Below are 24,377 nucleotides of genomic sequence, written 5' to 3' on the forward strand. Positions count from 1 at the left end.
AGGCAAATAAAGATGCCCTACTCTTCAATAACTGTATCAATCTATCTACAACTAAACTCTTATTTGTCTGTCATCCTATCTGTCTGAGTAAAAGTGACTTCTTGGTATAAGCATGTATATAGCAGCACCAACATAGTCTGTAGTGCACAGATACAGGAATCTCTATGTATGGGTGTTTGTTTCCATTCTTGTTTTGCATGGCACTTGTCTCTCCTCCCTCTCCATGGCTGTCTTCTTTTGTTGTTCTGACTGTTCTGTAGCAAGTTTCAACCTGTAAAGTGAACCAGGCTTTGTGCTGCTCTCATTGAAACATCTGCCTGCACCAAGAGGCTTGGAGGTAATTATATTAATGAGGGCTTCCCTGGGGAAGGACATGTGACATCAGAAGAAGGAGTTTGCCAATCCCCAGGCTGGAGGGAGGATCTAAACAGTGTTTTGGGTTTGGTGGCTCAAACTCTCTGAGGTTCCAAACTGACAGGAGTTAGAGGCTTAGCTGAGCTACTGGTGGCCAGACAAAGCTGGGGATGGAGAATGGTCATGGGATCCCACCAAGCGTTGCATAGTATCACACTAGTGCCCTCTGCTCTTCGAGATGACCTCAATAGCTGATACTTTGTTGGACCCATCTAAGTCTTCTTTTCTGGACTTCAGTCATGTCCCCACATCTTCTCCCCAGCACTCCCCAGTCTTGGCACATTACCCTCTACATGGGGTCCATTCCCTTGGACATGAGGGCTTCTACTCTCCAGGAGCATCAAGTTATGGAAGCAGGTCACTGGGATATCCATACTCAACCTCTTCTTCCAGTCTACCCCTCCACCCAACCCACCATAATGGCAGCACCTACCTCAACTACCAGCATTTCACCAGTAGCATTGGCCAAAATTCCAGACTCCAGGAGGACTCAGGTGGGTACCATCAAAGACCTCACATTCTCCAGCATACCCTCACCTCTGGTTTGGGATTAACTGTATGTCCCCCTCCAGCAGCTTCATACCAGGGATTATAGGAATTGTAGTGGAAGATGTCCTAGTTAGCAGGGACTTACTTAGACCCACTTTAACTGTTGCAAAGTATGTTATAGCAGTACTTTGACAAAAGCAAATATAATTTATTAACTATTGTTAAACTATACACTGCATGTGTTCAGTATTGTTTGTGTTAAGTATGATCAGATGTGAGTCTCTTAATACTCATTGCCATTGCTAATTAATAAATAAAAAGGATTCCCATTACATAATTGCTTCTAGTTTTGTAAGTGGTTTTAATACTTTTTTTTCAGTTTTCTAGCTATTTGTACAATATTTTCTTTTACTTAAAAAATATTTATATAGGTTTGTCATTATTGACAGCTTTCCTGTTTCTGTGTCTATTATCCTTTAATCGGGTATTTATTTAAGTTTGTGTGTCCTTTATCCATTAATTAGCATTTACTCTTTATGGATGATTTTGTTGTTTGTCTCCAACCTATACCGCAGCGCTGTCTAATAAAATGTAGTCATGTAGGCACTGTAACTCTAAGGTATATGTTCTCAGTAGGAAGGTATAATTAGCCCTTTCTTTTTCCTAGAAATCCTGCTGCAATGTATCAATATGTGTAGCTTACACCCATGGCTCCTTTTAGTGCACTATTCTATTTTAAATAGTTTCAGAATTCTAAAAAAAAACAAACAAAAAAAAAACACTTAACAATACCAAGCCCAGCCTGTTAAATATATATTTATAATGAATATATAACTAATTTCACCTATAATTAGTCCCTGCCCTCTCCCAAATTGAATATATATTATATACTAGTTACTGCGTGTATTTTAAGGACATGCATTTTAATTTAAGTTAGGATCTATACAGGTGCACAAACATATGGCTAAAAATGAATCAGCTCTGTGACCACCACTGCTTCCACACATCCTTTAAAACCATTTACTATTTTAAATAACCTTATTACAGATTTGGGGATCTTTACACTAAACAGTGAATTAGGGCAATTTAGCAAATTTTAGATTTTTAGCAAAATCTAAAGCACAACAGCCAGGCTGGCTACAACCGATAAATTCTAGCTCCGTTATTGTAATGAAATGTCACAGTCACTTACTATCTATCTATCAATTTTTGTGTGAATATTCCATATCTTAATAGAGTACAAGCAAATGCAGTCATTTCAATCAGTAAGTGTTGTTGTTTTCTCTCTCTCTCTGTCTCTCTCTCTCTATGTCTCTCTCTCGTTCTCTCTCTCCGTCTCTCTCACTCTCTCTCTCTCTCTCTCTTTCTCTCTCTCTTTCTCTCTCTCTCTGTCTCTCTCTCTCTCTCTTTCTCTCTCTCTCTCTGTCTCTCTCTCTCTCTATGTCTCTCTCTCTCTCTCTCTCCGTCTCTCTCACTCTCTCTCTCTCTCTATGTCTCTCTCTCTCTCTCTCTGTCTCTCTCTCTCTCTCTCTATGTCTCTCTCTCTCTTTCTCTCTCTCTGTCTCTCTCTCTCTCTCTCTCTCTCTGTCTCTCTTTCTCTCTCTCTCTATGTCTCTCTCTCTCTTTCTCTCTCTCTCTCTGTCTCTCTCTCTCTCTGTTTGTTGCTTTTAGGCAAAAAAACAAAAAGTTAAAAAGTAAAACCTTAAAATTTGGTAAAATAGGTAAAATATTACCTTAGGTAAAATATTAACCAGACTTCAAATAACATTGAGTTTCTTTTAACTAGTGCAACTGTGAAATGTTTAATAAATATTAAAGCCTTTCAGCAGAACAATTAATAAAAAAATATTATATTATTTTATAATAATCATAATTGATGCAATTAAAAATAAAAGTTGTTTAAGACACTCAGCTGCTCTAAAATTTATTATATTAGTAATAGAGTGATTTATCTCTATAGTTTATTCATTATTTTTACTCTCATGTTGGAAATGAATGAATACAAATCAACACAGATTGGGGTGTATTTACCAAGCAGTGATTTTGGTGTATTTTGTAGGCAGTGAGTTTTAAGCAGATGGTTATCAGACTACAATAGTTTCGCCTTTACATGTTGTCGTTGCTTTTGTTTGGTGGTTTTCATTTTCCTGAGTGTTATAGCACCTGTTGGTTTTTTTTATTCTGATTGTAAATTTTTTATTGGAGAACGTTACGTTGAAACGAATGTGTCCCATTTAATTAGACGATAGTTACTTACAAGAGGAAGATACAATAGTGGGAATGGTAAATCACACTCATTAGTCAGGCTATTTATATTGCTACAAATTAATATAAATGTATTAATATAACATACAGCTCCTACACACTCTGCAACACTGGATATATGGATGGTTAGACAGACAGAGATACAGACAGACACGTACATCGATAGATAGATAGATAGATAGATAGATAGATAGATAGATAGATGATAGAACAAGTATCTTGTAATATTTGGTGTCCTGATGAAAGCTCCGACCGGGAGCTGAAACGTCGACCTAGCAGTACTTACCTATAATAAATTGGATGAAAGAAACCCACGAGTGGCGGTAATTTTTTGATATTTTATATATATATATATATAATTAATTACAGTTATAAAGATATAGGATTTGCCACTACAACTTGCATATTATTTGAAATTGGTAAATATAAGGACATTTAGACAGAGCTTTGTCAGTGTTGAAGAATGTACGGAGACGTCAGTCCATCCCATAAAACAACCCTTGCTGCCTATAAAGCATAGGAACACTACCTCAGTTGGGACACTGTGCCTTTAATGGTCCAATACAGACATTAAATCCTTCGCCTGACACTGTGCCAGAATATCCTATTATAGGAAGTTATTCATCTAATCTCAGGGCTCTCTGGAGTGGAATCTAGTAATAGTATTACACACTTGGGATATTAAATACTTGCTAGATGTCCTCTATGATTTATTGTACTTTTTTTTGAAAATTATTAATGGGGCGCATGCGCAGTGGAGCGGTGCTCTACTCAAAATGTGTGCTTCGAATATCAAATATACAAGAAAGTGATGCAATCACTTGAACAAACATATATTAATATGAACAGCCACATATATATAAATTATATGTGTGTGTGTGTGTGTGTGTGAATGTGTGTGTGTATGTGTGTCTTTGTTATACTATATATTTATGTATAAATATATTTAATTTTATATGTATGTGTATCCAAAGAGAATAGCAAAACTCATTGTAGACCACCATCGTACAATCTAGAGAAAGATAAAATAATTAAACACACTCATGATGAATAAATCTTGTTCTTAAAATGAAACTTACTAGAGAATACTAAATAAAAATCTGAAATATTGATCTATTTCATCATGTAGACTTAAGCTATCTATCTATCTATCTATCTATCTATCTATCTATCTATCTATCTATCTATCAATCCGTCTGTCTGTCTGTCTGTCTGTGTTTATGTATGTCTGTGTATCTGTCTTTCTATTTGTGTATGTCTGTCGGCCTGGCTTCTTGTGTGTAAATGTCTGTTGTGTGTGTGTGTGTCTGTCTGTTTGTGTGAGTGTGTGTTTCTATCATTATACCAAGAAAGATGCATTGAAAGTATTCTGGGACTTTCCTTATTTGACATCAAACTAAATCTGGTACAGTACTGTTTATATAGCGCCATCAGATTCCGTAGCGCCTACATTTGTTTGTTGGTTAAATCTAACTGTATATATTAGAAGTATGTACACGTCCGTGTATTTGACGTAGTAATTTCACTATTGGCAACTGTTCATGTGCAGTACTATTAAAAACGAAGTGAAGTCTTACATGCCAAAAAAAAAAAGAACATGCACGCAAAGTTCCGTTAATCGACGTGCCAGGAATCTATTTATTAAAGATTTAGAGCTGACAATCAAGTTTCAAAATTAACGTCAAAATAGCTTGGCTACAAGATGCTTTTGTCGCTTTTTTCCTGTTATGTTAACTTACATTTAAAATTGCCTGTCCAAAAAATCTCCACTTATTTAGTGAATACGTCCCTGCCTACTACATGGTGCTTAACGACAATCAATGCGATTTATCAGGCAATTGACCTTAGATGTATAGATTGAATCTATCTATCTATCTATCTATCTATTTATAAATATAGTAGATTTTTTTTTCTTTTTTTAAATGATCGCTATATCTCAAGTGCAAAGTACACAATGTAATCCCCTTGTTTACAAAGTGTTACTACTGTCAGGTGTATCCTGAAACTTTTTCACAAAAGCCACCTAAAATGAGCCCAAAACACAGAAAAAATACATTTTAATAGCTTTATTGTAGCGGATTGTGCCAGTATAAATCATGATTGAACTGTACTTTCTGTTTAGAATTTACTTCTAAGAGTCCATTCGTCAAGAATTCTATAACAGAGGCAATTCTTGCAAAGATTTTATCTGCATTGTTTCTTCAAAGGGAAGATGAACGATGGACTGTTGTTCACAGCAAACCCTGTAATTAATTTTCAAAGTCCCAACAGAAACCAAGTCTTTGCTCTCAGGCAGTTTATATTGTTTGCATTTTGTTTTTTGTTTGTTGTTGTTTGTGTGTTTTTTTTTTCTTTCTTTGACATTCTCTCTTTCCGTGTTGTTTGTTTGAATCTGATCATGACGGCGAGGTTGCATAATTTCAGCAGTAAATGCACAGGAATTTTTTTTTACTAAACTCTGAATTGTGAATTTGTAAAGCAAATTGCGAAACGAAGCTAAAATAGCCAACCTGCCACTACACGTGACTTGGATAACTTCCCATATATCAACTACGTTTGCTTTTTTTTTTTACAATTTGGATTTTCAGTTTTCTGAAATTACAGAGTTATTTCCCAAAATCAGAATTCAAAGTAAATTTCAAATTTAAGGCCAAAGTAGCTGAATAAAAAAGCATAATTGACTTAGAGAATTTCTCCCGTTCGGCTTTTTTGTCCTTAAGTTTAAAATTCACTTTGTATTCAATTCTGAAATCTCACTATAGTGAATAAATCTCTAAGTGAAATTACAGGATTAAGTGAGTAATCAACCTTATTCCTTACAGTGTGAATTGTTTTGAATTCAACGTGAATTCAGAGGAATTTTCAAATTTTAGACCAAAAATGACAAACTGAAAATATACATTTTTGGGTGGAGAATTCTCGCAGTTTGGCTACTTTGGCTTACAATTAGAAATTGACTTTGAATTCACTTTAAATGAGGTGTTTCTGTGTCTGTTTACAAAACAGTACATTTTGTGACTGTTTCGGCAGCCAGCTTGAAAAATGTAAAACAAATATATATATATTAAAAAAAAAAATCTCCAAATCAACAATTGCTTTTAAATACTATATTGTTTGATTTTAAAAAAAATAAAATAAAAATTCTTTGTTGGTTATTTGATCATTTTATCTTAATTGCCCAACATAATTTTACCTATGTTGATCTTTTTGAGCCTTTTGTATTAATGTTATTTGAATTTTATGAAAACCTTTAAAAATAATGATTTTTCTTTCCCCCACGCAAAATTACGATTTGGTTCTCAACTCATGACAAGTCACTTATTACTGAATACATCTCACAATAACTACACATTTTCGTCCTGTACATGCGCTGTCTGTTCATAACAGTTTGTAGAACATTTAGGGAAGTTTGTACTTGGCAAAAGAAGCACAATTACTATACAATTACTGGGTTTTTCCACTAAACTCAGGATTGTGACAGATGAAAATTCAAATGGCTAAATATTGGGTAAATAGCTAAGCCGTGAACGTAGCTAAATTGGATAATTATTCGAAATCGGCTATTTTGACTTAACTGTTGCCATGTGTACTGACATTATCTACAATTGAGAGGTTGGTGAATAGAGAACGAAACCCCTTGTGTCTCCACGAATGTCTTAAATAATTGTTAAAAAAATTACGAGAAAAAAAATTTCAGTTTTTCAGCTCCATCAAAGCTTATACCTGATCTCATTAATGTTAAAGGAACATTATAGCGTAAGGGATACAAACCTGTATTGCTAATGCTATAGTGTACTCCCATTTATTTAGATTCAGCCGCCCCGAATCTAACTGAAAACTGTAATAAAGAGTATTATTATACTTTTTTTGACAGTGCTGAGATCAAGTCCCTGCAGCTGTTCGTTCCGCCTCCTGTGACATCACACCAATGCTTCTCTTTTGACCAATATAATGTCCTTTGTAGAGGACCATTCGGGACGGAAGGTGCATGCGCGACCAGCACTGCACTACTCCAATGGAATAGAGTCTGTTTCAGTTCTCACAGCGGAAGCTCCTCTCGTTTCTGTCAGGAAGACAGCCTCTATAGACAGTTTAACCCTGCAGTGTAAACATTGCCATTTTTACTAAATTAAGGACCATAGCAATTCAATGATCGGTTGCAGACATAATCCAGCTTAGTGAATCGCTCGGATTGAGTTACAAACTGGGCATTATTTGTAGTTAATATATTCTCACCTTTTTTATCCAGAAAAATTCTCTCACTCAACCCACGCTCCTTATTCGCTTCAACAGCTAAATATTTTCTGACAAAATGCTGAATTTTCACATTCTCCAAATATCTGACATCATAAACCAATGTGACCTATTTGAACTTGTCTACCAAAAGTATTGTATTGCACACCTGCCCTCAGAACCCATTGACAGACTAGAATATCATGATATCTCTGCCTTAGCACAGGTGAGATGTTTAGTGGGTCATAATTCTCACCTGTGCAACCCTAAGAATGTCCTTAAATCTTGCAGTGTTATTCACTGTAGTGAGAATTCTAAGTGAATTCAGATATAAGTCCACTGTAGCCAGACGTAGAGAATCTGTCCAGTTCAGCTGTTGTGGCTTTAAACAGTTACTCCAACCACCATGACCACTTTAGTGGATTGAAGTGGTCGTGGTGGGGGCCTTGTTGTGCATTGTTGCAGCTTGAAACACTGCACACCCTGGGATTTTGGCAATTGTGTGCTGGGGGCTAGTTGCACTCCGAGAGCCTGCAAGGGGAAGCTTATGTCTGCCCTTCCTCCCTCCCACATAGCATTTAGCCCTCCCCGCCTTCCTATCCACTCTGCTGCAGTGGCTTACTAAGGCGGAGGTGGAGGGGGTCGGTCCGCCCCGGGTGGCACTTACTCAGTATGGTTGCCCAGTGAAGAGTGGCCCAGGAGTCTCCACATCCTGCAGCAGCATGTCCTCTGTTCTCACGATCCGCGAGAGCGTTGACGGTCATTGCTATGGCAACCCGTGGCAACTCTTTCGCGGATCGCAAGAACAGAGGACATGCTGCTGCTGGATGTGGAGACTCATGGGCCACTCTTCACTGGGCAACCATACTGTGCCATCGGACCACTAAGGAATGTAGTGTGTCCCTCTCCCTGGACACAGGTAAGAGTCAGGGAGTGAGGGAAACACACACAAACACACTGCTCACTATACACTGATTACACACACACACTGCATACACTATAAACACACACACACTGCATACACACTATACACACACACAGCAAACACACTATACACACACACAGCATACACACTGCATACACTATACACACTATACATACACACTGCATACACACTACCCATACACTGCATACAAACTATACACACACACTGCATACACTATACACACACTGCATACAGTACACAAACACATGGACTACACAAACCCACACTGCATACAATAAACACACACACTTATACCTGTTTGTCTGTGTATCTGTATATGACAGTGTATCTGTACGTGTGTCTGTGCATATGTGTCTCTTTACATGTGTGTCAGTGTTTGTCTGTATCTGTGTATGACTGTGTGTCTATGTATCTGCATGTGTGCCAGTGTGTGTATATTTGAGTATATATGTATATGTGCATATAGCTCAGCATTTTGTCAACACTACACACAAATACACTCCTGCATTCAAATATCAACACTACATAAAAACACACCACTGCATTCACTCACACATACTTTATACAAAAACATGCTTACATTCAAACACACAAACACTGCTCAGTGCTAAATACATAAAAAAAACTGCAAACACTGCTCAATGCAAAATCATTTTTTTTTTTTTAAATGTGTCGGTGTTTTTTACATTTTAACATTTGGAGATGGAGGGCGGACAAATATAAGATCCGCCCTGGGTGCCAAATGCTCCAGGTACGCCCCTGCTCTCCTGCTATATTTTTTTTAAGTCCGTCCTCCATCCTCCTTCATTTAGCCCCTCCTTTTTCGGGCTTAGCGCGCGTGCATGCATTTTGAACCTGTTGAATCATGCAATCAAAGACGTCTCTACTTTCTGGCAATCTTTGATTGGACCTCGTCACGTCTCCTGTGACATCACAGGAGGTTGCACTGAGCAGTGCCAGGATTTTCAATGTACCTGAAAGGTACAACATTTATAAACAGATCATGAGAAGGGAACCTGGATGAAATAGGATCATTAACTGAGAATTCTGTTGCAGACAGGACCTATCTGGCTGGTCGGACCAGCCCTGGTATTACTGAACTTAAAATTTGCAGTCTCCTTTGATTACCACTAATAAAAAGCCCTTTCCTTGAACAGATTTTGTTATTTTATGTTAATGTTCATGTAGTTTTGGTTGTTGTTTGCGCTGACGTTGCCTTCTCATTTTCAGAGATGGAGAAATCTACAATCATAGAAAATGGAGAGATCAGAATTAACGGCAAAGGAAAGAAAGTCAGAAAGCCTCGGACAATATACTCCAGTCTACAGCTGCAAGCGTTAAACCAGAGGTTCCAGCAAACGCAGTATCTGGCGCTTCCTGAAAGAGCGGAATTAGCTGCCCAGCTCGGCTTAACACAGACTCAGGTGAGATGCAGAGGGTTATGGGTGAATCTTGTTCTGCGCAAGTAATATATGTATTTCTAAGGTTATCAGCAGGCCTGCCTGCAGGTTTATCAGTGTTTGTGTGTGTGTGTTTGTGTGTGTGTGCATGTGTCTGTGCAAGTGTGTGGATTACATGCGTGCACTCCTAAACTGGACAGGTTAGACATGCATGTGTTAAGCAAGTACAGAATTCTACACACTTGAAACTATTAGAGTTATTTGCTAAATTGTGAATTTTTGTGAGTTGAATGTGAATGCAAAATTAATTTAACATTTTAGAACAAAGTTGCCAAATTGAGAGAGAGAGACTCTTTTCCAGACTGCTGTCCCCTCCTTGTGCCTTGGCCTGTCTATACCGCCATGACACCTCCCAATGTTGGAGGAACGCTGTTGTATTTGTGTAACGAATGTTTCACTTTCTTAGTGATGTCTATACAGTAAAGCGAAGCAGGTTGTCACTGACTATAGTTGTGGAATGCAGAAACATTTGGCTAGATAACTTGTGAGACAAGGCTCCGTGTTGAGGGTCAAGCAGTGGTCTGTTTTTTTAGGGGCTACCCGCCCAGTATTTATACAGGTCTCCCACTTGGTGGACACTCCCCTAGGGTACCAAATGGGAGACTGTAACAAAAGACAGACAGGTGTCAATTTAGGACATACAGTCACAATACTTTCCCACAATGCATCCTGGCTTGAACAAAGACCACCTTGTATTCGTCAATTAAGCCTTGTGTGTCAGGATAAATAACGATTACCATCTATTTACACAGCATATAACTTCCAATTTAAGTAGAAACCAATCTGACAGTTAATTGTTTTATGAACATTTTATACTTTTGAAATGTTACACCCTCCCTCTAAAAAAACCCAAAACTACCATTTTACATAATCGTGCAACCGAGAGAATTAGACTTAGATCTGAATGGAAAATAAATTCTGTACTAGGAGCTATTTTAAGCCCTTACAGGTGAATTCTAAGCAACATAACTGCTATAGCGCATTGACCTGCTCCCATCGCTCCCATCCAGGTTGGACGTCAATGCACTTCGGGGTTAAGAACGCACAAGCAATTTACACCCTAAATGGTAGTGAACTAGGGATAACCACACACGAGAAGGATTTGGGAATTGTTATAGACAACAAATTAGGCAGCAATATGCAATGTCAATCTGCCGTTGCTAAGGTCAGTAAGGTTTTGTCATGTATAAATAGGGGCATAAATTCTCAAGATGAAAATATAATTTTTCCTCTTTATAAATCGCTGGTAAGACCACACCTTGAATATGCTGTGCAATTTTGGGCACCTGTTCTAAAGAAAGATATAATGGCACTAGAAAAAGTGCAGAGACGAGCTACAAAATTGATAAAAGGAATGGAGCATTTTAGTTATGAAGAAAGGTTAAAAAAAAATGTCAATCTCTTTAGTTTGGAAAAACGGCGCCTGAGAGGGGATATGATAACATTATACAAATATATTCGGGGCCAGTACAAACCATTATCTGGAAATCGATTCATAAACAGGGCTATACATAGGACACAAGGTCACACATTTAGGCTTGAAGAAAGGAGATTTCATCTAAGGCAAAGAAAAGGTTTTTTTTTTACAGTAAGAGCAATAAGGATATGGAATTCTTTGCCTGAAGAGGTGGTTTTGTCAGAGTCTATACAGATGTTTAAACTGCAATTGGATAATGTAACGAGAATATACCCCAACACGCAGGATTCAGCTAAACAGAAGACAACACAGAGGGGAGATACGTCTACCGGACCTTAGAATGGCCGGACTCGACGTATATAGGAGAAGTACAGAGTCAGGAACGATCCGAGGTCAAGGGCACAAAGAGACAGCGTAAACTAGGACTAGCCGGGGTCTGGTACACAATAAACAGCAAGCCGGCAAACAGAACAGATAAGGATAAAGAGATAACGTAGTAGAAAACAAAGCCAAGGTCAAGTACAAAGGAACACAACTGAACACAACAAGCGCTAAAGGGAACTGAAACAGAAACCACGATAGGGCAAGGAACCAAGGGAAAAAGGTGAGTATAAATAACTAAACATCTATTTTGATTGGTCCCTGTCATCTCCACGCCCCCAAAAGGTAAGTGTATGGGGAGTGTGGCATGACAGGGACCAATGGGAGGCCTTTTCCAATTTAGGCTCCCACTGTCCCTTTAAGAGCGCGCCCGAGACCCGCGGCGCGCTCTTAGAGTCAGGCGACACACGTGACCACTTCTCGCGGTCACTGCCCGCCTTCCTGTTCCTGCCTTCGGATGAGCCGTGCACGGCTCGTGCAGCAGCAGGACCACGCGCGGCTCGAACAGAGGACCCCGGCCGGCCCCTGGAAAGGGTAAGTACCGCTACAGATAAATACTTGCAAAAACATAACACACAGGGATATAATTTCTAAATAGTGGGGTAATAGCTGCCTGATCCAAGGAGCCATCTGACTGCTATTTTGGGGTCAAGGAATTTTTTCCTAGTTTGTTGCAAAATTGGAAGCGCTTCAGACTGGGTTTTTTGCCTTCTTTTGGATCAACAGCAAAAGCATATGTGAGGAAGGCTGAACTTGATGGACGCAAGTCTCTTTGCAGCTATGTAACTATGTAACTATGACATTGATAATATGGAACTGAAGTGTTAATTTTGCATTATCAATGTGGTCAAAATGGGGTGACCATTAAAGAACCGTGGTTTATATCAATCCATTCTTAGGGGGCTTAAAACAAGTAGGTGACTTTGAGTTGCTGTTGCTAAATAAGCAGTAGGTTGCATACTAGCATGGAGTCTATTGGTGGCAACTTGTGATGACATCATTCAATATTATTGGTTCATAAAAGGGGAGTCTAAGCAACGTAACCGCTGCAGATCCCTGTAATGGTACTGCATAAGGTTTAGACCAGTGGTTCCCAAACCAGTCCTCATGGCTCACCAACAGTCCAGGATTTATGTATTTCCCTGTTTTATTCCAATGGAGACTACTAACAAAACCTGGACTGTTGGTGGGTCTTGAGGACTGCTTTGGGAAATGCTGGTTTAGACTGATTGTCAGTTCTATCTTGTTTGTGAACAGTGCTCTTTGTGGGAGCTCCAATGTGCAACTCAATCTGCTCTTTCTCCTGTACCTTATAACACCTTTTTCTTTGGGGGTGGGAGTGTAAATTATTGGAGATGTGGAACAATGGCTTCCCCTGCTCCTGCCCCATTTTCTGTGTAAGATGTGGTCTTTAATGGGTCTCCGGGACCCTCTATGATCCAGAGGTCTCCTAAGCAGTTGTCTTTTTAAAGCCCACTTCATGCACAGCAATATAGTGATTATGGGCATCGAAGTCCTCACTGGGGAACCAAGGTGCAAAACAAGGAGTAAGTGTTCTTTTTTGCAAGTCCTCTTTTTCCACTCAACATGCGCCATGCCAATTATTAGTGAGTTTGTCAATCCCTCTTATTAACTGACAATGCCCAGGAAAATGTGCTCCATTTGGTCTGTGCCAGGTATATGCCCAGTCTTCCTGACAAATGTCTGCATCACACGTTTCAATACAAAGCAAGCATTTTATTACTGTTTAATACAAACCGCGTGCCTTCCAGGCCTTACTCCATAGGAATTATTGATAGTATTCATTATATGACCAATATAAATAAATTAAACTATTCCTGTTTTTAAATTGAGACAATGAGCATTTATCATATAAGAGATGTTTGCCTCATTCAGAATTTAATCACTTAACAGTGAGCTGCGGCGGTTGTACGCCTTATTTCAACATTTACGCCAAAGTTGGAGAAATATCTAATTTTGGAGAGTTTTTCCAGCGTGCGGCTATTTCGACTTAAAACTTGTAAATACATTTTCGTTTCACCACAGTTTCCGGTTTAGCAGTGAATTTCTTTATTTGCCCTTTAACGGTCAGAAATCAGCCAGTGTTATTCACGAAATTGAGAATTGTTTGGAATTCAAAGTGAATTGTAAAAAATCTCTAAGTCTGCTTTGCTCAAGTAGAGCTAATCTTTAGAGTTTTATGTACTAACAATTCACTATTTGAGTAGCACATTATTTTTGACTGGTGTTAAGTGTAAAAAAACTGGAATAATTATTTGTTGATATTTAGTTTTCTATGCAACTGACTAAAAGGCCTCTCTTTGTATTTTTTTTTAATTCTTTATTTTTGAGTGCAGAGTAAAGTACAGGCGTAAACAGTGCCTTGTTCAGTGTTACATAACGCATTATAATTTTGGCACAGGTAGTCAAGAGGTACTGCTCTTTTTTTTTGTTATAACAAAATATGAACACAAGTAAGACAGGTTATAGATATCACAAGTAAATCCACACACAAAGACATAGGTTGAGCTTGCACTATTTCTGTGGAAATACGAGAGACCTCAAAAGCCCTATGCTATGTGGGTAAACAAGAAGAGAAGGAGCAGGGTTATAGACCAGGGCTATGATAGGGAACACAATGTAAATAAAAATAAAAACACCACTGGGTAAGTTAAGTAGCCTCGGGTAGTCATGAAGTGAATACGGCAAAAATAGTGTCTAGTAGCTAAGCTAGCGCTGTGATTGAGAGAGTGAGACTATTGTAAACCCCAGGGCTACCGGTAAGGCACACCGTGCTCTCAGCCAATGCCAAGTGCTGGTAAGTCCCGACCGTCCTATCCCTCTGCCCCTCCAGGTAGGGCCCTTTGACCGAGCCAGGTCACCATATATTCCTGAAGTATTGTGTCCAAGATGGGAGCTGAGGTTCGTTGTTGCGATTCCTCCGTGTTGCGTGCCCTATGATTGGGTAAGTCGACACTTGGTGCAGGATGGTGTTGTCATGGGCAGTGAAGCTTGGTTCACGTTGAAGGAGACGAGTTGCGGTGAGCAGAAGGGCCAGAGTGGTGAGGGAAGTGTGCCCTCCGTGCTGGCAGCTTATGCCGTTGTTTCTGCAATGTCCCTTTGGGGAGATGCCAGGTTCGTGTGAGCTTGCGTCGATGGGTAGCTGGACATGAGGTCGCAGCCTGGCCAGTTGGGTTGGAGGTCAGTCTTCCAGCCTGAAGCTTTTTCCAGAATGGCTCACAGATGTGATCGAAGGTTAGGAGGAACTTGTTTGCGTCTGGTAGTGAGCATGGTGCAATGTCCGCTTCTGCTTGGCAGGATGGCCATTTTGGCTGCCAGATCTTGGTTCACCAGACCTCCCAGCAGCTTGAGACCCCTGCTTGTGGGTGACCACTACAATACACCAGTGGGGACCGGGATATCCCCCACCGGTCCAAGGGGGGGGGGGGGAAAGGGCTCTGGATCAGTGGACTCAAAGTCGAGGCCTAGGATCGGCCGCCTCCCCGACCTCGACAAACTGCAGGCCGCAGAGGAGCCTCACACAGGCTGTGTCTGCAGGATTCACAGGATTCAGGCTTGTGAGGTATCGATGTGTAGCAGAGTGCTCCCCGGGTATGAGGACAGGTTTGCAGCCAGAAAAGGGAGCATTAAAAGCCTGTTTAATGTGCGGTTAGTGATTTACCCGGAGGAGCTGCAGCTCGATGCGACTGATTCAGTTGGTGGTCAGGCCCCGCCCCCCCGCCTCTCTTTGCATTTGAAAAACTCTGAAATGTGCTTATCTCTGTCTTTTGTTGCAAATACTATAAAAAATTTTTACAGGAATTTCATGGCATTTAAATCCATACATAGGCACTATTGTTGCTCTGTTGGGTAGCCTTTTGTCCTGCCGCTCATGCCTACTGCGATGGCATGCTCTCTTTCAGTGTTAATTTTGGCGGAAATTTTTTTTTTAGTTTAGTCATAGTCTTTTGACTAAAAAGCCATTTTAAATCATCGTCGTATTTTACTTATCTTAATTGTTTTCGTTTTAGTCGACATGACTATAACTTAAGTCAAAGCCTCAGTCTGTCTCTTTTGCCTCTTTCCCAGCCCCTCTAGGTGCCTCTCTCCCAAGCCCTGGTCTGTCTCTTTTGCCCCTTCCACAGCCCCTCTGTGCAGTGTTAATTTGGGCGACAAATTTCAAATCAGTTTTAGTCGTATTTTAGTCATCTGAATTGTTTAAGTTTTATTCTAAAATTTTAGACGACAAAATTAACACTGCTCTCTTTGTGATTGACAGGTTGCCCGTGATGGAATTTGTTAGTCCTTACCTGCTCTCATTATTTAAAGATTAGACCTGCCAAAGTTGACTGTTGTCATGGGGATAAATGCCTAGTGGTGCCGCCATTTGGGCCTCCAAGGCTTCATGAGCAGATTTGAAATATCTTCCTTATTCAGGAATGCCCTCAGCGTCCAGTATTTTATGGCCATAGGTTCTCTGATCGGTAAATGGAATTTTTGCTTATGATTAAATGATTCATGAAACCACATAAACAATAATCATGGAAGTCATGATCTCTATTTTTTTTGTAAAAATTCTCGCACTACCAATTTGCATGAATCGACAGTAACAACTAAAAGAGGAGAGTATTTCAAACACTAGCTGCGTTTTTTTCAGGTTTACCAGGTTTTCATGCCTCAGGAGCAGGGAGGGGTTCGGAAAATCCTCTGCCTATGGGACCCTTAGGTGTAGGTCCGACCACGGAGAGTATGGGGGAGTTGGACCATTAACTCTTTCTGGTTCATTCACTGAATAGTGAATTGCAGCGAATAGAAAGCTTATAAGCAAATTTTAGGCAAATATCTCAGCACTATAAAAATTGAAATGTTTTTTTTTTTTCCAGTATTGACAATTTGTCCTAAATTTTCAACGTTACTTTTTTAACTTTACGAAATGTAACTGTTTAAACTGTTGAAACTCTAAATCCTATTAAGTTTATTTACTGTATGTGGAAGTGCATGTAATATCTCTTACTGGATTCATGTGCAAAATGTAGACTGTAACCATTTTAAAAAATTGGTCTGTTTAGCTTTGTATGCCCTATTGGGCACTAATTATTAGATGCCCCTCCCTGCTAAATTTAGCAATAAAAGCTGAAAAAAATGTTGTTGTTTTTTTACTCACCTGGAATTCGGCATTAAGCAAAGTTTCAACCATTGCCTTTTACGCCTCTTCTGAAGCCAGCAAGCGTCTTGTGCGGTCCAATCAATGTCTTCTCTTGGAGCAGTCTTTGATTGGACCATTTTGCCGGCACGTGCACGCTGTGCGCCGGAGAGGGGTGGGGATTTCAAGAAAAAAAATTATATTGGCTAGGGAGGGAAGAGAGAGCTAGCTTCCCCTCGCAGGCGTGCTGTCTCCAATGGAGTTTGTGGCAAGGAGCGTTTGTCACAGTGTCTCTGCGTGAATTAAGGTAAATGTGTATGGTTATGTATTGTATTAGGTATGAATCTACGTATACGAGTGTGTGTTTGTGTGAATGTATGTATATATGTTTATGTGTGGTTGTACCTACTTTTGTACTTTACATGATTAGGTGAGTGAGTGGCTAGTTATGTATGTATGTATGTCTGTGTTTGTGAATGATTGTCTAATTGTGTGTGTAAGCGAATGACTAGTTATGTGTGCTTGTGAGACTGTGTTGCTAGTTTGATATGAATATATGAGCGAGCCAGGTGTGGGATGATTGTGCGCCTGGTTCATTTTGTATTTTTTGAGAGAGTAGCTTAGTGTTTGTGCAGGAAGTGACTTAACTGTGTATGTCATTAATGAAAACTTTGTCTCCTACATTCTTTGGAAGTTTGTTAAAGGGACTCTCCATTACTGAAATGCAAAAAAAATAATAAAAAAAAAAAAAGATATGCACCAATAAAACCATGCACGCATTTAATGATGCATGTTTTCACTCTGGTATATAAAAACAGCTGGAAAAAGCTGAAATTCTCTTGTCTGCAGCCTTTGCAAGCCCTCCCCTTCTAACCCCGCCCAGACTTTCTGTGGCTGTCCAATCACAGACTTCCCAATGCAGCTCAAAACAGGTGCTCTGGGCAATTGTCTGTCACTTGAGCTTAGCTCCACTGAGCTAAACGAACCAGGAAGTAACAGGACCGGTTGTCTGATTGACAGCCGGGGGGTTAATCTACTAGGTGTATTTATGAACGTGCCAATTTCTATTGAAATATGCTCTTTTTGTACAATGAAAAAAGAGGACACACATTTGTGGAAAACAAATGTGTAAAGCAGACATAATCAAATGTCACCAAATAAATACATCTAATATATAAATCAAAGGTGGTTGCACCATGAACAGGAGAACTGGAGGTAGGAGCAGCAAAGAAAGAGGAAGTGCTAATTTGTTTCAACCCTTTTATTGATGTTACTCTTCTCTAATTGGTTGTTTTTCTTTACTGGTGTTTTGCTGCTGTGGAGGTGCAGTAAAGCGAGAATGCAAAATATGAAGCCTCCTGTCATGTAGCAAAATTCTTCTTAGCCTGTTCATCCAAAACAAATTCCTTTTTAATCTACGCCCAAACTAATTGATTTGTCTGGGATTTACGTGTGAAGCCGTATTCAATAAATAAGACTCCGCAGGTAAATCCTGGGTGAATTGATTAGTTTTGGCGTGAATTTAAAGGAATTTGCCTCACAAGTATTTTGTGCTAAAATGTTTTTGAAATACATAGCACATCAGGTATTGAAGCAAAATTCTTTATTTTGTGCTTAACAACAGGGCTATTCCATTGGTTTTCATTGCGATTTGGTCGCTCTTGCAACATTTCCCCAAATTATATATATATTTTTTAAATAACCCTTGCTGTTTGATTAACTCAAGAGCAATCTGTAAAAAAAAAAAATGGTTGTAGAGAAAGGTCAACAAAATAATATTGATATAAGTATAGAAATACAATGTAGAAATCTCCAGTCCATTGCAATACATCTGGTGCCCCCAGTGGCCACATAGTGTACTGAAAAATAAAACCCACATCTGACAATTTTTAAATTAAGGTAACCTTGCTGGCATTTGAATCTTGTATACATAGCTATATCAACATTTATCCAAGACGTAATAATGTTCCCTCTCTGCAACGAGTAACTGAGACAGAGGAGTATGATACAGTGAACACGATTCAGTTTAGTGGTGTGGTTTTGATGTTAATATAGACTGGGATATCCTTAGAGGGGTACACATATATCCTCATACATTTACACAGCAATATATGCAATGTTTGTCTTATATGGCATTACTCAACACTGTACGTTTGTTGACATGCAGGTATATGGTGACCGAGCAAGCACAAACATGTACAAAATGTGACAAAGGTTTTGCCCAAAGCAATTTAAAGTCTCATTCCTACAAACTGTTCTGGGTCTTTCAGGACTAACCTGGGCTGATTTTCTGATCTGCCAGTTCTCTGCGTCATGCCAAAACATCCCTGACAAGTGGTATTGAGGGCATATGCAAGTGAGTCATAACAGGTTCTCAAACACTATTTGTACGCAGGAGCTAACTCACAACACGCTTCCAATGTTCAATGTCGGCAGACTGGCTGGTACCGATTTGAGAGATAATAAAGTTATATAAAACTATAGACTGAGGTGGCCCAAACATGCTGTGAGCAGGAGGAAAAATAGATTGCGTTTTCTTTCAATGGGCGGCCACTGATCGGTTGAGAGTGTTAGCTGACGGGAGATGATTGAGGCATGAATGAGCCCTTATATGTGTATCTGTGAGTATAGATATAAAACTGAAAAGGTGAAGCTATCAGCAGTCCGCAAAGCGGGTATGATAGTGGTTTATTCCATATACAGAGAAAGAAAATGGCTTGAGAAAGACACTTAGCGAGTTTCAGAATAAATCCAACTTACACCTGTTTTGCCAAGTGCTGAGGTTTTAATTTCTTCAATAATTAGTTTGTCCATTGGAAAAAGAACTTTGGAGGCGAAAAAATGGTTGTATAGAAAGGTCAACATAGAAGCAGAGAATTTGTCACGCTATTCATATGAGTATAGAATTACAATGTAGAAATCTTCAGTCCATTGCAATACATCTGGTGCCCCCAGTGGCCACATAGTGTACTGAAAAATAAAAAACACATCTGACAATTTTCAAATTAAGGTAACCTTGCTGGCATTTGAATCTTGTATACATAGCTATATCAACATTTATCTAAGACGTATTTATCTAAGTATTGGTAACTTCCATTTGAGTGCCCCACAAACTATTACTTTATTTGTATATATCTACATATGTGTGTGTGTGTGTGTTGTGTGTGTGTCGTGTGTGTGTGTGTGTGTGTGTGTGTATGTATGTATATATATATGAATAAAAAGCACACTCTAGTATGTGATAGAATTTATCTTGATTCCAAGGCTCAAACTTATAGGTGTCATATAATGATATCCTGTATTAAAATTGGCTAACTTGGACTCAGGAAATGCTTGATGCTTAACATGACACTTAAGACCATATATGTCTAAGTTCTGGGAGCAGAGAGCCCCCAACTAAGATGTCTCTACTCTAATCATTTTGTTCTCTCTTACCTTGAAACTTATTTGTTATGTCTACATGACGCTCATCCCTATGTTTTATCTGTACTCCCTTGCTATTACTGTTCTAAGAGTATTTGCACGTAAGCACTTACTTTTTAATGTATAAAACCCAGCTGATGAATAAAATGTCAGAGGCTTATTTTGAATACCAACACGTGTCTGGTGTCTAATTCTCGCTTCTCCAAGTGCACTTGTAACAACAATTTGGGTTTCCTCTGAATATAACAAAGATCAACATTCTGATCCACAACAAGTAGTTTTCAAGATTTTGAAAAACCCGGTTTCTACAGGCAAACGCGTTGAGGCACCTGCTTGATGGTTTTTCTACCAGGCGCAATATATAATCAAATGGTAGTTCTTACCAGCGTTCTGTAGTCTTCCCTAATTCCACTCCTGCTCCACAGTCTAAGATCCTTGGGTACCCACAGGAACCGAGGAGAGCACAAACTGCCGCTGAATGCTTAATTTTATATGCCCATTTTATGAATATAGAAAAGAGTTTCACATTTATACGATGTGGGAGTTTTTCGCCTTGTGTCATTCGTGATAAATATAATAGTGTTACACTATATCGCCTTTTATATTTTTCTAAAGTACTGGGACATATCTGCACCTGCTGAATACCGGATACAAAAGACTGAAAATAATTTATATAACACTATCTCTATATCGAAGGCTGTTTTGCTAGCATAATTATATGTTTTTTTTTTTGTTTTTTTTGTATATGCCAATATGTATTTGCATGTTTGGACAGTAACATTATACATCTAATACACTAGTTATACGAATAGGCATTTTTAGGACACTGACAATTCTGTTTCTAAGAGGCTGATCTACTAAGCGCTTACATAATTGATTATTGTAAACTAAGTTGTCTGTATTTGTGTGAATCATGTTGTCGATGTAACATGTATTTCTTGTTTTTATTTTCTTCCAGGTGAAAATTTGGTTTCAGAATAAAAGGTCCAAGTACAAGAAGGTAATGAAACACGGTCCAAGTGTGCAAGATGTTGACCTGACACACACCACGTCTTCGCTTTCTCCTTCTTCTCCAAACATGCCTTCCATGTGGGATGTTCTCCCGGGTGGAAAAACTGCACAAATTTCTTCCGGTTACTTGAACAATTTTAACCCCTGGTACCAGCCACATGACACATTATCGAGGCCACCAATTATGTAGCTAAAAGGGCTTAGGTCTTTTAAGCTGAGATGATTAGAAAGAAGCTCTTATGATTAAGAGCTTTCTCTGACCTACCAAACTTGCCTTCTTCTTAAAGTCCTCCGTTTGAAGAAATAAAACATGGGAAATATTGATACATAGACAATGGCTTTTCTATAAGCCGGTTCTCATGAAAATGGAGATAGTTGACGAACCAAGATATTTTTCTATTTATTCATTAGAAATGTTTTTACTGATCTGTTACAGCTCATGTCTTAATTACAGAAGATCAAATTATTGTCCACTTGTATACATTTGATTATCTTCGTCAATATTTCACTGGCCACATATTATTTAAAAGTTAACATAAGCACATCAACGTATTTTGGTAGTGCCTTCCGTTTCCTTCAAAGAACATTGAGTTGATAGATACAAATATACCAAAAGAAACTTCATCTGTAGGTTTGATTTGTCTTGAATATCATAATAGAAATGAATTAAGGAAGTAATTAATTATAGACGATAAGAAGAGCATGTCTGGCAGCTGTAAAACTTCAAAATCAAGAAGAGGAGACAGAACATTTATTTTTGGCCTTTTGAACCAAAGGACATACCCTTAAGATTAATGAATGCAGATTTGTGTTTGATCAAGAATTTTGTGAACTATCCCCTGTAGAAACTCAGGTGGACTTTTGTTGAAAAACAAATAGGACTATATTAATTTTATAGTTTATGAAAGCATGGTCATATGCTTCTCATCTCTGTCGTTATTTTATTTAAAAAAAAATGAGTTTGGCATGGTGTGCCTTTAAATTACGCGCATTATAAAGAACCCACCACTCAAGAACACATTACACATGTTCTATGATCACAGAAACCGGACAGTTCGACATCACAGAGATATGATGAGATTTTGCCTGCATTCCATAAGTATGTGATAAAGATCCTTTTCATCTCTCCTTGCCTTGCAATAGATTACCGAAAACCGCCAATGCTGATGTGAATTTGTGAAATATTAATGTGCTAAATAGAATATTAAATTGTAGAACATTATGGAAAACAAAAGTTTCACACAAATGATGCAATAAACAATTATTTTCCATTTTAACATTTTTTTTTCTAAATTTATATTAGAACTCTTATTGAGTCATGAGGAAGGACTTGTCGAAACCCAATACTGCTGTAGAAACTTGCACTATATCTTCACGTATTTTCAACTTAAAGCTCAGTAGAAAAGTAAACTGGCAGGCATTTCCACTAAAGTGTGAATTGTCAAGAATTCAAACTGAATTCGAATTTTAGGCGCAATAGGCACTGGAAGCATCATCTCCATTGGAAATGGAGAATATGGTCAGGTCTGCTATTTGGCTTTGAAGGAGGTACTGAAGGCACTCAGACCACTTGAAGTGAAGTGGTCTGGGTGCAGTGGCCCTTAATTTTAACCCTGCAATGTAAAACAACTTCCTGGCAACCACTAGGGTCTCTTCAGTGTTTTCATAGAGCATTTGATTGGCACAGAATGGAGATTTACCGCAAATGAGCATGGGTCTCCTAATGCTTCCCTGTGGGGAAGCATCAGATTGGCTGAGATCATCACTCTTGCTCATCTTAGCCAGGGAGGCGGACCAGCTGCAACAAGTATAATAACCTCACTTTTCAAACCCTCATGGGGGCGCAGGGAGACACCTAAAAAGGTAGTGGAACATTAGAATATAAGGAATACATGTTTGTATTCCTGAAGCTATAGGGTTCCTTTAAGTTTGAATATACCAACGATGTGTAATTTAATGAATAGCCTGTTAGTCTAAGATCGCAATTATGCATTTTATTCATTTATACATGCGATAACTGGGAAAAAGGATGTTTTATCTGATGTCAAATCATTGCATTATAAAAATAGGTATCAAATAATATACACTTGTCAAGCCGAAAATAATGTTTACAAAATTTGGGGAGATAAATCCTGTAAAGACAACCCTTTGTAGGTGGACATTAAAAAAACAAAACAAAAAAACTGTACATTTTTTTTTAAATGTAATTATTTTGTATTAATTTAACCAGTTTTTAAACTTGTTACCACTATTTCAAAGACTCTTATTTATGAAGAAAGTTGCTGTTATTGTGTATACAATAGCAGCAACATTCCTCGCACTGTATGTGTAGAGCGTATCATTATCTGGGCGTTATTTTGTTTTTTTCTTTGTAAATATATAATTTGTATAGCCTTGCAATTTAATGTATTTTTTTTCATTGCTTTATATGGAATAATACTATAGGTTATTAAAATTTCTTTAAAAATAATAATAAAAAAAAAATTATGTATTTATGTCTTTTCAATATTTCTTTCAATACCAGGGTAAACAAATATTAAACAAAACGTACACAAATACCATTTTATTTTTCTTTACAAAAGAGCTAAGCATCGGAAGGAGACTTTTAAAGAGATACTCAGATACAAATGATAGATATTACAGGAACACTCCAAGCACTGTAGTGGTTATGGTGCCAGAAGTGCACTGACGCCACCCACCTCTACTCCTCATTATAAGAAGTCAAACCATTATCCACCTCCACTTCAGCTGATAGGGTCCTGGAGGACCCTGTGTTGGACCTGCAAGCTGATCAGCTGATCGCTCTTGGCCAATGAGCTAAGTCCTCCACTGTAGTGGAAGCGGGGGGACGAGGCAGAGGGACATTGTTGTTCTTAGGAATACAGTTTTATGTTCCTTTAAGTAAAGTGCACGTGTCATATAAATGAACAATTTCAATAGAAGAGAATCAATTGAAAAGTAAAATAGATATGTATCTCGCATAGGACAAAACCCCAGTCTAATACATGGTGACAACTTGGGTAAACTGTGCTTTACCAGTGAGTCGCTAAGCTGTGATTGCTCAGTATCTTTGTGAGTAGATGTTGTTGGCATTCAGCCCTTAAAAATAGGGCAAGGCTGGAAACCAGTCAGTACTCAGTAACGGCCACACGCTACCAGCTGATTTCCCTTTCTTTCAGGGCCGGACTGGGAGAA

The 24,377-nt window shown here is 38.6% G+C and overlaps 1 protein-coding gene across 1 annotated transcript; it reads left to right on the plus strand.

The window, feature by feature from the left end:
• Positions 1-471: 471 nt before the first annotated feature.
• DLX4 (distal-less homeobox 4) lies at positions 472-22,459 on the plus strand. The gene is made up of 3 exons (XM_063425534.1): positions 472-908; positions 9,578-9,771; positions 21,130-22,459. The coding sequence occupies exons 1-3, from the start codon at positions 593-595 to the stop codon at positions 21,370-21,372; spliced, it is 753 nt and encodes a 250-aa protein (XP_063281604.1). The 5' UTR covers positions 472-592; the 3' UTR covers positions 21,373-22,459.
• The last annotated feature ends 1,918 nt before the right edge of the window (positions 22,460-24,377 follow it).

Source organism: Pelobates fuscus, chromosome 6 (assembly GCF_036172605.1).
Source record: "Pelobates fuscus isolate aPelFus1 chromosome 6, aPelFus1.pri, whole genome shotgun sequence".
Taxonomy (NCBI): domain Eukaryota; kingdom Metazoa; phylum Chordata; class Amphibia; order Anura; family Pelobatidae; genus Pelobates; species Pelobates fuscus.